Raw genomic sequence first — 15006 nt, forward strand, 5'->3', positions numbered from 1 at the left:
CAAAAATATCCCTGCTTGGGGAGGCCCAGCTGCTAAATATGTTACTTATCTGTGTGAGAGAGGGAGGGGCACTGAGAATCTCCAGATTATTGCTTGCAGTTTAGGGATTTGGAGCATGAGTGCCTGCCTTGGTTACACCTCAAGGGTCACGCAACTCAGTTTTCTTCAGCTGCAGTAACAATGAAATTGCCTTAAAAGAATGGTGAACACATGCATTCTCAGTAACCCTGAACGACTGGGCTAAGGCTGAGTGAAAACCCATTCTGATCGAATAGTTCTTGTCTGCCTTCATCACTCAAAATTATCCTGTAAAACAGACAAGAAACTGAGACGTATTTCTTTGTTAACCTTTCCTCTTTAATATATAATTACTTCAGCCGGGCGTTGGTGGCGCACGCCTTTAATCCCAGCACTCGGGAGGCAGAGCCAGGCAGATCTCTGTGAGTTCGAGGCCAGCCTGGGCTACCAAGTGAGTTCCAGGAAAGGCGCAAAGCTACACAGAGAAACCCTGTCTCGAAAAACCAAAAAAAACCCCAATATATATATATATATATATATATATATATATATATATGTATATATATGTATATATATATATAATTACTTCATTTGTCACATTTTGTGCCTATGACTTAAATTCCATTTTATTAATATAAATATTGTATATTCTACTCCCCTTTGTTTTCGCTTTGAGTAAAGTATGTTCATTGACTCCCTAAGTTTAGAATATTTTTTACTCATGAAGTCTTACTTTTCTGATGAACAAATAGTTCTGTTTAATCTCCACCCAGATGTTGTTACTATTTTGATTCCATGTTTTTTTTCACTCCAAGTACGTGCACAGTTAATGATGGGCAGGAACATATCCATGCTAGAATTTTTTGGTTGTTTTTAATATTTTCTTTCCATTGTTCCAATTTGTTTTTTGTTTGGTATTTTTATGTGTTGATAAAGTTTTAACTTTTTCTTCTATAGTTGTGTAAATGTGGTGAATTTAATGTAAACCTACTTTCAGATAAAATTACTTTTCTTTAGTTTCCAGAGAGTGCTTATTTTTCTTTTATTTTTGAAGATTTCCACTAATTGTACTTTTTGGGGGGCAGGGAACTTTTGCTGTTGTTTCTTTCTTTTCTTTTTTCTTTTTTTGTAAATGCTCAGTTTTCCAAAACTTAGGGAAGCAAGGCAGCTTGTAACAATGTTCTCTTAAATGCAGGGAAAACAGGCTGAATACAAAGCAGGTTATTGGTCTTTCTTTAATTAGGAAACTTTTTATTCATTTTACATACTAACCACAGATCCTGCTCTCTTCCCTCTTCCTGTCCGCCAGCCTTTTCCCCACAATACACGCCCCCATTCCCTCCTTAGACAAGGTAAGGCCTCCCATGGGGAGTCAGCAGACCCTGGTATCTTCAGTTGAGACAGGTCCAAGCCCCTCCCCCTGCATCAAGGCTGTGCAAGGGTCCCACCATAGGTAGTGGGCTCCAAAAGGTTAGCTCACAAATCAAGGATGGATCCTGATCCTACTGCCAGAGCATCCCTTAGGCAGATCAAGCTACACAACTGTCTCAATTATGCAGAGGGCCTAGTCTAGTCCCATGGAGATTCCAGGGCTGTTAATCTAAAGTTCATGAGTTCCCATTAGTTTGGTTTGGTTGTCTCTGTAGGTTTCCCCATCATGATCTTGATGCTCCTTGCTCATAGAACCCCTTTTCTATCTCTTTGACTCGACTCTTAGAGCTCGGCATGGTGTTTGGCTGTGGATCTCTGCTTCTGCTTCCACCATTTACTGGAGAAAGGCTCTATGATGACAGTTAGGATATTCACCAATCTGATTACCATTGTAAGCCAGTTCAGACACCCTCTCCACTATTGCTAGTAGTCTAAGCTTGGGTCATCCTTATGGATTCCTGGGAACTTCCCTAACACCCGGTTTCTACCTATCCCCATGATGTCTCCCTCTATCATGGTATCTCTTTTATTGCCCTTTCACTCTCTCTCTGTTCAGCCTCCACCATCCTGTTCCCTTATGTTCTCATCCTCTATCCTCTACCCTCTATTGACCCCCCCACCCCCAGTTTACTCAGGAGATCTCATCTGTTTCCCCTTCCCAAGGTGATCAATGTGTCCCTCTTAGGATCTTTCTTGTTAGCTAGCTTCTCTGGAGTTGTGGGTTATAGTTTGGTTATCATTCGATTTACATCTAGTATTCACTTATGAGTGAGTAAATACCATGTTTGTCCTTCTGAGTCTGGGTTACCTCACTCAGCATGATATTTTTCTAGTTCCATCCATTTGCCTGCAAATTTCATGACATCATTGTTTTTTACTGCTGAATAGTACTCCACATTTTCTTAACCCATTCTTTGGTTGAGGGGCATCTAGTTTTTTTCCAGGTTCTGGATATTACAAATAATGCTGCTATGAACATAGTTGAGCATTTGTTCTTGTGGTATGATTGAGCATTCCTTGGGTATATGCTCAACAGTAGTATAAGTGGATATTAAGGTAGATTGATTCCCAATTTTCTGAGAAACCACCATACTGATTTCCAAAGTGACTGTACAAATTTGCACTCCCACCAACACTGGAGGAGTGTTCTACTTGCTCCGAATCCTCTCCAACATAAGCTGTCACCAGTGGAGGCAGGGAACTTTTGTTGTTGTTTCTTGCTAGAACTTTGGCTATATTACCCAATTATCTCGTACATGTTATATTCTTATTAAGAAATTAGTATGAGTCTAGTAGGATTCCCTTCAGTGTATCTTAGGTCTCGCCCTCTCTGTCTCTGTCTGTCTGTCTGTCTGTCTCTCTTGCTCTCTTTCTCTGAGATTTGATATTTTGGACAGTTGTTTTGCATTGAATTTATTTGAGAGTTTTTGAGCTTCCAGGACCTGCATGTTCAGATAGAACTTCATTAACTATGTTTTTTGTATCTTCACCTTTCTCTCCTCTTCCCATAAACCCAGCAATATAATTTCTATTCACTCGGTGGTGTCCCATATACTGCCTGTGTTGTTCATTTTTAATTTTGTTTTATTTTAATTCATTATATACTTTGGAGATTTAAAAACATAAATAATGATTATTTTATATTTTTTATTTTTACTCCGAATTATCTTCTTCCCTCTAACACTGAAACTCTTATTCTCCACAATCTCCTCAAACTATAACGATTTTTTTAAGTCACTGAGTTAATTTTCTTTGCTTGCATGAACATGAGTTGGGTCTTATGCACTGGAACAGAGCAGCTTGTAACTGGCTAACAGCAATAATGGCAACAACACTGAGGAGAACCACACAGCCTTTCCTAGAAGCCATTAACTGTTAAGAGTCTGTTTGTGAAGATTAGAAACTCATCAGGCTATCCTCCATTCATGAAAAAATGTTGATGGATCCAATCTTGTTCAGGGAACCACAGCAGTGAGTCCACAAGTACAATGATCATTTCCAGAACCCACTGTTTGACAGTGTTCCTTGCTATTCTTTTCTTCTTACATTCTTCCTACATCCTGTTGGAGAAGTCCCTTGAGACTGAAGGGGGGATATACTTATCCTGTTGAGGATAATTGTGAACACACCATATTTATTTTCAGCACTTTCAAGAATTGTGAGGTTCTACACTAAGTACCACCCACTACATAAAGGTGTTTCTCTGATGAAGGCTGATAACATCACTAATCTTTAGGTTTAAACATAATAATTAAGAAAACAATTTGACAGGATGCCTATTCAGAAAAACACCAGTTGTATATTACCTCATAGTTTGTATGACATCCCTAGCCATGGACTCTGGGATGGACTTACAATACCAGACACTAGTTCTCTGCCAGTGAGTGGGTCACAGATCTAACTAGAAAGCTCTACGTTAGCACGAGGATAAGGATCATTGCAGCAGGTAGCAACCTGCCAAGCAGATCGCCATTATTGTAGGTTATAAAGTCCACAGTTGAGCAAGACTTTTGATAACTTTTTTCTACATCAGGGTTTTGCAGAGCAACTTCCAGAACTGAAAAACTTAACCACCCAGGAGGAGATTTTAAGGTAAATTCCAGCACCATTTCTCTACGTTCTGCACCTAAAATGTATAGTGTCTTTATCAGTAGTATTTGTGCCCTAGTTTTGGTGGGCAATCAAAAAAAAAACTGGCAATATCCTGTATTGTTTTATAGCTTTAGGGCTTCTCTCATAATGAGGATTTCTATACATGATACTAGGATCTTTGTTTTATAACCTGTGGTTTCTAGAGGAGGATTATCTACCATGCAGTGTGTTTCATTGATCATCGACTCTCCTTTTAAAATAGAGTAAGAAAATAGTGTGTTTCCACAGGTTTTTTTTAAATACACTCTTATTTTTGGTTACTCAACAACTTCTCCTCTCCGCTATTCCCTGTCCTATTTCTACTTAAACTTCTTGGCCCCTGCTATTCTTACTGTCTACCTTCATATCACACACATTCTACTATTTTCTCCCGTCATGTTCTCTTCTCAATCCTTCTCTAGTCAACCTTTCTATTCCAACACTGCAGACTCTAGATTAATAATTTAAATATGACAGTTCATAGGTATAATTCACTCATGAGAATGAACACGTGATATCATAACAAGTAGATATTCATGGCTGCACATTTTTGGGGTGGGGTGACTGAGTTAGAGTTACTGGGAACTTATCTTTCAGGAACTGGAGTCAGAAACAGATGGCTAATAGGTGCCAAAATGGATGCTGTACTGGCTGGTTTTGTCTGTCAACTTGATACGAACTAGAGCCATTAGAGAGAAAGGAGCCTCAGTTGAGGAAATGCCTCCATGAAATCCAGTTGTAAAGCATTTTCTCAATTAGTGACCAAGGAGGAGGGCCCAGCCCATGGGTGTGGTGTAGTCCTGGGGTGGTGGTCCTGGTTACTGTAAGAAAGCTGGATAAACAAGCCAGGAAAAGCAAGCCTGTAAGCCGTTTCTCTCCATGGGCTCTACATAAGCTCGTGCCTCTAGGATCCTGATGTGTTTGGGTTCCTGTTTTGACTTCCTTTGGTGATGAACAGCAATGCTGAAGTATAAGCCAATTAAACTGTTTACTCCCTAAAATTGCTTTTTGGTCATTTTTGCAGCAATAGAAATACTTAGGTTCCTAGCATAAAATGGGCTCTTAGAATTCACCACTGCTCATTCATGATTTGTCAGTGTGTGAGATGGCATCTAGTGTTCCAGTATGGTTATGTGGTTTTAGATATGTGACTGAGAAAGAAGCCATAATGAACAAGAATTTGTGTCCTGGTCGTAGATCTGCCATAGATGGAAGAGTATGGTACAGGTTAATTCTGGATCATGTTTTATGATTTGTAAATATCTGTTTTTTTCTTTTTGAATGAACTACCTTTTATAATATGAACAAAAGCTGTGGGTGTGATTAGTAGGAAATAAAGTATAAGAGGAAACAATCTTTAAATATTTTTCTATGTCTATATTAAATAACATTTCTGTATTATGATTCTTTTCGTATCCAATGGTAATATCATGATAACCCAGATTCTGCTCACTCTGCCAGTAGGCCCTAGAGAAGCTGTTTCAGTATCTGCAGATCAAGTCAGGACCTAATACAGATTATTGGAAACACAATTTAGATTGGTACATGCTGAAGCCAGTCCAGTCTCTGCAGCTCTTCAGCTATAGAATTTCCAACCAGTTTCTTGGCATCACAGACAAATTTGTTGACATCGAGTCAATGACCAATTTCATATTACAAATTAACTTAGTGAAGCCTGAATTGCTGGGAAGCTTATAGTCTCATGGATTCTATGACCATTTCTACCACTGTGATACAAACTCCAAAAAAATCTTGCCTTAGATGGCTCAGCTGCCTCGTGTGTTTTTGGTTTGGGTAACAGTACAGCAGGATTTTCAAGCATGTATAGGAGGATCAGACTGAAACATCCAGGGAGTAGGTTAAACTTGAGACTGGTAGACGAGAAAGGCCTTGGCTATTCCTTAGGAACCACCTGCAAATAACTACATTCTTTTATTATATAAGAAGCAGCAACATGAAGAGGGTCCAAAGGCCTTCAGATCAGCTGAGCATGAAGAGAGAAAAGCTGACGTTTTGTCTGTTTTAAATCCTCCCTACCTTTTGTAAATAAAATTTCAGAATTTGTTCATGAGCATAGCTGCATTGCTGAAGGGAAAGATGATTCGTGGTAGCCAAATGTAAAATATATTGATATAGATGTGGATAAATAATTTTTGGTGTTTTCTTTTCTGTCAAGTATTTTTACCTGACTGGTTTACATGAAATTATTTGATATAAATAAAATACTACCACTCTTTCCTCTTCAAGCTTCTTACTTCTTTCTCTTAGTGTACATTCAAATTGAAGGTTTCCCCCCAAGATGGGATCATGTGGCAAGATTTCCAAAATCATAGGGCAAACTTCCTCTCAAAGGGGAAAAGGACACTGCATGTATTTGTTTTTTGTATCTCCTGTGATAAATGACTACAACCTAAATACCTTCCAGAATCACAAAGTGATGATCTCATAGTACTAGTGTACAGGACTCTGTCTGAGCTAAAATCAGATGTGGGATGGCTGTGCTTCATCTAGTGCACTAATAAGAGAATCTGTTTCTGCCTTCTTATCTCCAAGACACCCCAAGCTCTGTTCTAAGGCCCTCTCAACTCATTACAACATTCATTATGGCTTCTCTCTTCAGTGTAGTGTCTCCTTCCTTAATCTCCACCAATGGTACGAGGACCTCATAAGTATACTGATCTTACCTATGTATTCAAAATATTCAACCATTTTCTGTCATATACCAAATTCATTTTTATATTTTTTTAACTAATTGAAATGCAATATTCTTAGTTTCCATACATCATAATAGATACATTTTGTGATAGAGACTTTATAAATTTTATAATGTTTTTCTTCAGCCTAAAGAAATTTTGAAATTAAAATTAATTATAAAATTAATTATAATTAAATTATAGCATGCATCTTTCAAGATATTAGCTTTCATTGTTTCAGAATGTGCTATGCACGCTGTTAAGGGAGGGAAGAAACCAATAGTCCTACCAGTTGTGATGACTATGAACTAAAAAAGTGACCAGGACAGTGTGACTAAGTGTGCAGTTTAGTAGTGGTCTACATAGCTTGAGGTAATCAGCAGCTTTTTAGTTGAGTACAGGGCCCATTAAACAAAAAGAAAATCATGTTTGGTAGTGTAAACCGAGTCAACTCCCTGGAGCTAGTGAGGCCCAGGATCTTGGAGACCACAACTCACACTTAACTAAACTAGCATAATCTCTAACCACATTTTCAATATGTCTCCTCCTGTCCACATCACCCGTCATCAAAGAAATATCTCTTTCACTTTTTATCCTGACAATTGTTCCCTATAAAGAATAAAATAATTATAAAAAACCAGAAGGGATTTTAATATGTATGAAAGATGGATGAATGTGATTTGTGGCCTTTGAACTGTTTGTTGCAGGGGCTGAGTATTCTTATCATTCCTCCACAGATTGCTGCTTCTTGCTAGATGCTTCCCCAATTTTTGAGAGACTAAAAATAAATTTCTCTTTAAATTCACTGGAAAGCTCCCAGTGGAGAAAAGGAGTCAACAGTCCTATCCAACTCCTGTCCAACTGTAACACCAAGGAAGAGGAGAGAAATGTTTGTAAGATACAGATGATCAAGGCCACTTCCAAGAGTGCTGGGAGATGATCATCTCATCACACACACACACACACACACACACACACACACACACACACACACAGAGAGAGAGAGAGAGAGAGAGAGAGAGAGAGAGAGAGAGAGAGAGAGAGAGAGAGAGAGAGAGAGAGAGAGAAGGAGAGATATGCAGATTCAGTGGCAGAGAAACAGAGACTCTGAAAATATTTTTGAATTATCAATAATATTCTTTAAAGCGAGTGATTGCTAAATGCACAGTAAGTATTTTTAGAGTGATCTTATGCATTAGAAAGGGAGGAGTGACAGTTCAGGAAACCGATTCTCTGTAAGATTAAGGACAGCATGGAACGGAAGGTTGTTTTATTGTCCTCACAGTGGCTGCACCTGAATCTACTGCTATTTCAGCTACTGACTGGGGCTCCTCAATCACTGCCCCACTGCTCAGACAGGAGGTTTGTGTGAACTGTGCTGGAACTGCCTTTGACTCTGCAGCCAAATTTAGTTTTTGACTAATTCTCTATAGTTCTATTTTTACCAATAAAGACCCAGGAGTCAGATGCTGGGGTGAAATCCTGCTAGCTCAGAAAGGCAGAGAAGCAACCAGCTGTCTTCCTCCTTACACAGCAACTGAGAAAGATAGATTCTCTTCCATGATACTAAAACTTCTATGATACTAAACCAAAAAAGATGGCTAAACTCAAAGTCCCTCCCTACTACTTCCTGTGTGTTTCTCTATCTAGTTTCTGGACTCCTTCTAACTCTCTATAGCTACTTTCTATCCAATAGTTGCTGGCTCCACCTTCTGACTCAAGGTTTTATTTAATTAATACAAATTCAGGGTTCACAATGTGATCAAATATCCCACAAAAATAGAGGGGTATCTAAACCAAGTCCTCTTAACTTGAGTGTCAAAGAGTCTTGCAGTTTGGATGACGGTGGGTGTGTGAGGGACACACTTGCTGATGGAGCATGTTATTGATTCAGTCTTTCACTGTGTTAAGAACAGCTTAGGTGCCAATAGGGAAACAGAAACCCAGTAGTCTTAGGGGGAAATTCTGCACAGCCTTAGCCCATGTGTCTGCCCTGTTTATAGCCTCCTGCTGCAGGAAGCCCACAGCATTATCATATCACAATGAACCTGGTGGGGACACTGGACTTGATGCAGACTTCTCCCAAGAACAACACAGAATCGACATTGGAGAAACTACACCATGTTAATTGCCACAGACATACAATGCCAGGAGAAAAAAGCAAACAAAAACAAAAAACAAAAAACAGTGTGAGTTACTTAAAATCCTTTCCACCTTGGAATCTGCTCTGCTGCCTCCTCCTGGAGAGCTGACCTCTGTGGCTCTTACTTCATGCATTTTCTGTGCTGATGCTCAAGTAACCAGGGCCTCTATATCTGCTGTGGAAGTTTTGCAGTGTCTTTCAGTGCCATGGGGGAATCCTAAACTGACTTTAAAAGCTCACTGGTTATAAATGAACAGTAAAGCCCATTAAATTAAAAACTTTCTCCTTAAAAATTTTAAGTCAATGTACAAAACTATGAGGAATTAAGAAAAACATAATTAGATGTGTAAATTCTTATGGAACAAAGATACGATAATTTAGTTAAGTTACAGATTGGTGACACACCAGAGTTCATTGTTAGGAAGCGTGAGGAAATTAAAATTTTCTTTTTCTTTTTTATTAAGAACATTTTAAAATTTATGTTGCATACCAATCAATGATCCCCCTCTTTCATTCTCCCATCCCTCCAGCCTCCCCCTCTCCCCTATTCCTTCCTACAAGAAGGTAAGGCCTCCCATGAGGACATTCATTTAGTAGAGGCAGGTCCAAGCCCCTCCCCTTGCCTCGAGGCTGTGCAAGGTGTCTCATCATAGGTAGTGGGCTCCAAAAATCCAGGAAAAAAATTGTTTTCAATGTATATCTCAGTTAGGGTTACTATTACTGTGATGAAAGATCATGTCCAAAACCAGACGGGGGAGGAAAGGGTATATTTGGCCAATGCTTCCACAACACTGTACATCATCCAAGGAAGAAAGGACAGGAACTCTAACAGGGATGGATCCTGAAGACTGGAGCTGATATAGAAGCCATGGGGCAGTTTTTTTCCTTATGGCTTACTCAGCATGCTTTCTTATCGAACCTAGGACCACTAGTCCTAGGATGCCTTACTGACAATGAACTGAGCCCTCTCCTCATCAATTATTAATTAAGAAAATTATGTATAGGATTGTATACAGCATTACCTTATGGAAACATATACTTAATTGATGTTTCCGCCTCTCAGATGACTTTAGCTTGTGTCAAGTTGACATAAAAATAATCATCATGGTGTGAAATAGTACTAGAAGAGATATTTGATGTGGGATTTGCAGGTTTGTGGATCAGAGTGATTTCAAAAGTGGACTCAGTCTATAGAATGCCTCTTCTTCTAACAGGGAAACGTCTGAATAAGAAAGATCATGAGTGGTTATCCCAGAGTATAAGAGACATTGAATTGGGAATTATTTAGTGTTCTTAGAGAAAGAGACATTCCAGAGACTTTCAAAAGGCAGAGAATAGGTAAGTGAAAAAAGGCCTTGAGAAATAGAGGAAAACCCTTATGTGAGGGTGACAGTTTAGTTATGACACTCAGTATCTAGGTCCTTCCCTACAGATCATTAAACTATGTTTATCATATGGTGTTTTCACATTTCATTATTTTACCATATAGCTATAAATGTATGCATATACTGACCTCCCTTTGTTTCCTTCTATGCATATAACTTTTAGCCAAAGTTATATCTCTGTCCATCACTTGTCCTGATGATTTATCACATAAAACCCCAGAGAAGAAAAAAGAAAACATTTTATCCTCAACTTAAATTTCTTGCAGTTTCCAAAGAATTAAATCTCCAATTGTCTTATATTCAACTTTAGAATTAATTAACTTATATTCAAAGTTATATTCATCTCCAATTATCTTATATTCAAAGTTAGAAAGAAAAGTATGATGTTATCCATGTAGTAAGAAACAAAACAAAACCAAACCACCCCAGTTAAAGTACTCTAGACTAATTATATCCTGTAGTCCCTAAGGGGAAAACATTTCTCAGCAGCAAGTGTGTGTCTCCCAGGTCTGGGGGAGGGTCCCTATGGACTGAGACTTCCCGTGTTACTGAACTGAGCAAACTCTGCAGCTGTCCCTAGGACTGAAAAACTTTGCTGATTTGCATGTGCCCAGAGCATTTCCCCCTTAACTGACAGATTCTTAGCTGACTTCACAGTCCCTGCAGGAGTCAGTCCAGTCAGAACATAGCATGGTCATGAAGGCTCCTGTTCAGGCCCTGGCAATTTGGCTTCTCTGGCTCTCAGGTAAGTTGCATAGGATAGAAAAATTATTCAGTCCAGAGTAGCCATCACTTCCTTTCTAATCAGGGAATTCCTACTATAACATTGTTAATTGTGTTATTTTTTGTTTGTTTTTCTACTGTCAGGTGCCAAATGTGACATTCAAGTGACACAATCTCCATCCTCCCTGTCAGTATCTTTAGGAGACAGAGTCACCATCAACTGCCTGGCAAGTCAGAGCATTAGCAATGCACTAAACTGGTACCAGCAGAAATCAGGACAAGCTCCTACACTTTTGATCTATTATGCAAATAGTTTGCAATCTGGTGTTCCATCAAGGTTCAGTGGTCAATACTCTGGGAAAAGTTTCACTCTAACCATCAGCAGCCTGGAGCCTGAAGATGTTGGAACTTATTATTGTCTGCAGCATTACAGTGCTCCTCCCACAGTGATACAAGCCATGACATAAACCATGGGGGGAAGTAGAAGTTGGAGGCTGTGCTGTCCCAGTGGCTGCTCCTTGTTTGTGTGCTCATACTGCTTGCATATCAAGAAATGGTTTTGCTTCAAAGTGCCCAGATAGCTGCATAGTAATCCTTCTCTCTGTGGTCCTCTGCCTGCACTCAGTGTGCATCTACCACAACAGGCAATAAACTGCCTAACTGTGCGGTCCTTGGATACATCTGGGAAGTTCAAGGAGACACTGTTGATGCTTAAGTCTGCATGTGACATATCACAAGACAGGTGCTGATGGATGGTGAAAATCCTTTCCTTCGACTTCACATTTCCTTGACAGATTTCGTGGGGCCCAAACCGACACCTAAGTTCTCCTTGACAGATTTCACAGGCCTCAGACTGACAGCTACATTCTCTTTGACAGATTTTGGGGGACCGAACTGACAGCTACATTGTCCTCGACAGATTTCATGGGGCCTAAACTGACAGATTTATTGGGGCCCAAACTATCTGTCTCATCATCGTCAAATATTATAGAGATATCTGACAGGGAAGTGGTGGGGTGATAAAAAGATTACCCATCTTTTAGAGGGAAACAGCAAGCAAACAACAGTCAGAAGATTACAGTTAACAGGGGTGTAATTTGTATCAGACCCTTATGTATGTGCTTAGGGGGATACACCATAGGTTTTTAGGCCATGACTGTATGCCCACATGGTGTCTCTGGAAATGGGATGGTGTTTGGGAGCCAAGTCTTGGTTCAGCCTTCTGGGGGCTGGGTCAGTCCTTATGTGGAGTGCCAGGTGAACTTAAACAGAAAAAAAAATGTGCCTTCCTAACAGGATAGGCAGACAAACATGACAGACAACACAAAAGAAGGAAAGAAATGGGGGTCCCAATGCTTAACTGTCAAAGGGACTGAAAGAACACAACACTAAGGGCCTTCTCAATGAAACACACTGTCATGGGGGTGCTGTCAAGGTCCAAGTTCAAGTGCCAGATGTTGCTGGATCCTAATGGCTCCCTCGGGGGAGGGCAGATGTTGCTGCATCCTAATGGCTCCCTTGGGGGAGGGGGTGAGAAGATGTGGGTCAATGGCACAGACACCTGGAGTCAGTTGAAGGCAAACAACAAACTCATTTATTTAATAACAGGGAAGGCCTTATTGTAGTGATATTTTATTTGTATGTTAATAAATAAAGTTTGCCTGGAGATCAAAGGGAATAGCAAGCCATTTTAAGGTAAACACAAAAGTCAGACAGTGGTGGCACATGCCCTTAATCCGATCACATGGCAAGCAGAGTCTCTGTGTTCAAGGATGCACTAGGGAACAGCCAAGTGTGGTGACACACATCTTTAATTTCAGTACCAACCATGGAGACCTGGAGTTCTGTAAAGACAGGCGGTGACAAGGAAGTGAGGTAGCTGGGCTAAGAGCCAATGAGAGGGCAGAACAGCAAGGCAACAAAAGCCTGGGTAGACAGGAAGTATCTCTCTTGGGAAGTTATGGTGGTGTGGTGAGTTAAGGCTAGCTGGTGGCTCTCACTATTTTCCTGATCTCTAAGGCTTTCACCCCTATATTTGGCTCTGTGTTTCTTATTTAATAAGACCACATAGAAATTCATCTACACCTTATATAACCTTCTCCCAACACCCATTCTGTGTTGCAATCTGGTGGCATTGCATGGTCTCCCTTATTGGCTGATCATGATCAAGAACATTGACAGTGACCAGGAACTCTTACAGCTCCTGTTGCTAGGCCTTCAAGCAAACTACAGGTTGGCTCATAAGGAAGTACATTATGTGCATGCCTTGGCAACTGGTTTGAGCCAGTTTCCTTTACTGTATGGGCCTGTGTTACTACACAGAAGGACATATTCTGGGGTGTACTCTGGCACTGATAGATGTTGAAAAATTAATACAGGCCTCTAAATGCCCTATCTTCTTATCCAAATACATTTTTATATTATGTATTCTCAGAAGTATAACAAGAGATGCAAAGCAATTAGAAGAAAATAATGAAATAAAAATCATAAATATATCTTTATATGTTTGTTTCAAACCTCATGTATTCCCTGCTTCTATTATCTTAGGATCTAGAGGAGATGTTGTGCTTACACAGACTCCACTGTTGCTGGCCATCACCCTTGGAGAGTCAGCCTCCATCTCCTGCAAGATGGGTCAGAACCTGCTACACAGTATTTAAGTTGGTACCTGTAGAGACTAGGCATGTCTCCACAGCTCCTGATCTATAAGGTTTCCACCCATTTTCCTGGATACCAGACAGATTTGGTGGCAGTAAGGCAGGGAATATTTCCCTCTCAAAATTAATAGGATGGATGTTGATAATTGGGGGACTTATTATTACTTTCAAAGTATACATCTTCCTCCTCTGGTAATACACTTCTGAATAAAATGCTCTGTGCTTGGGTGGGTGGCTGCCCTCACGTTTTTTTTCTAGAGAGCACAACAGATCCTTCAGGCTCCTATAAGAGACGAAGGCTTATTCACTCATGGGGAGTGTTAACAGCTGCTGTATTATCAAGGTCAACTGCTATGCTGGCTGTAAGTAGCAAAAGGCAGCAGAGCCATTTGCAGTTTAGAACAACCAGGATGAAGGAAGAGATAGAAGATGGGTATGTCTTCTTAACTGTTCCCACCTTGTGTCCATGCATAGATTACGTGTGTGTGTGTGTGTGTGTGTGTGTGTGTGTGTGTGTGTGAACAGAAGTTTCTGTTCTGCCAACAGCTCCCAAATACCCAGCAGCTGCTTCCCAAATTACCACACAGAAACTTATATTAATTATAAGTGCTCAGCCATTAGCTCAGGAATATTACTGACTAGCTCTTACACTTAAATTAACCCATAATTCTTATCTATGTTTAGCCGTGTGGCTTGGTACCTTTTCTCAGTTTGACATTCTCATCTTGCTTCTTCTGTGTCTGGCTTGTGACTCCCGACTCTGCCCTTCCTCTTCTTAGCATTCTTAGTTTTCTTGCCCTGCTATATTTCTTGCCTGGCTACTGGCCAATCAGCATTTTATTAGACCAATTTGAGTAACAAATCTTTACAGTGTACAAGAGCATTATCCTACAGCATTTCCCCTCTTTTGTGTTTAATTAAAAAGGAAGGTTTTTAATCTTAATACAGTAAAGCAAAAATAGTTATCAAGTAAGAATTATAGTAACAATATCCAATCCATTTGCATTTCACAAAATTAGAGAAAAAATACTTAATTGTCTATCTTATTTTGGTGAGTCTAAAGATTTGTATCTAGTTTGTCTTTTATTATAACTAAAGAAAACTATATCTAGTCTTCAGCTCCATCAAAGACTCCAGAAGGATGTAATGTTACCTAATGACAGGGACATCAGCCTGCCTGGACAGTCACCCAAAGTTCCTCTGCAAAGAAACTCTGCAAAGATGGGGCATCCATCTTCGTCTCACAGTCCTAGTGTGTCTGAAAGAATTATCTGTGAAGCAGGAGTTTTGAAGGACTGTCCCACCTTGTCTTGGCAAAATTCTGC

General features: G+C 39.9%; 1 gene segment (V, D, J or C); it reads left to right on the forward strand.

Moving 5' to 3' along the window:
• Positions 1–10997: 10997 nt before the first annotated feature.
• LOC128099575 (immunoglobulin kappa variable 1-39-like) lies at positions 10998–11491 on the forward strand. The segment is given in 2 exon segments: positions 10998–11046; positions 11169–11491. Coding segments are annotated over 2 exon segments (372 nt in total).
• The last annotated feature ends 3515 nt before the right edge of the window (positions 11492–15006 follow it).

The sequence above is a fragment of the Peromyscus californicus genome, unplaced genomic scaffold (assembly GCF_007827085.1).
Source record: "Peromyscus californicus insignis strain IS unplaced genomic scaffold, ASM782708v3 Scaffold_6__1_contigs__length_162567912, whole genome shotgun sequence".
NCBI classification, from domain to species: Eukaryota; Metazoa; Chordata; class Mammalia; order Rodentia; family Cricetidae; genus Peromyscus; species Peromyscus californicus.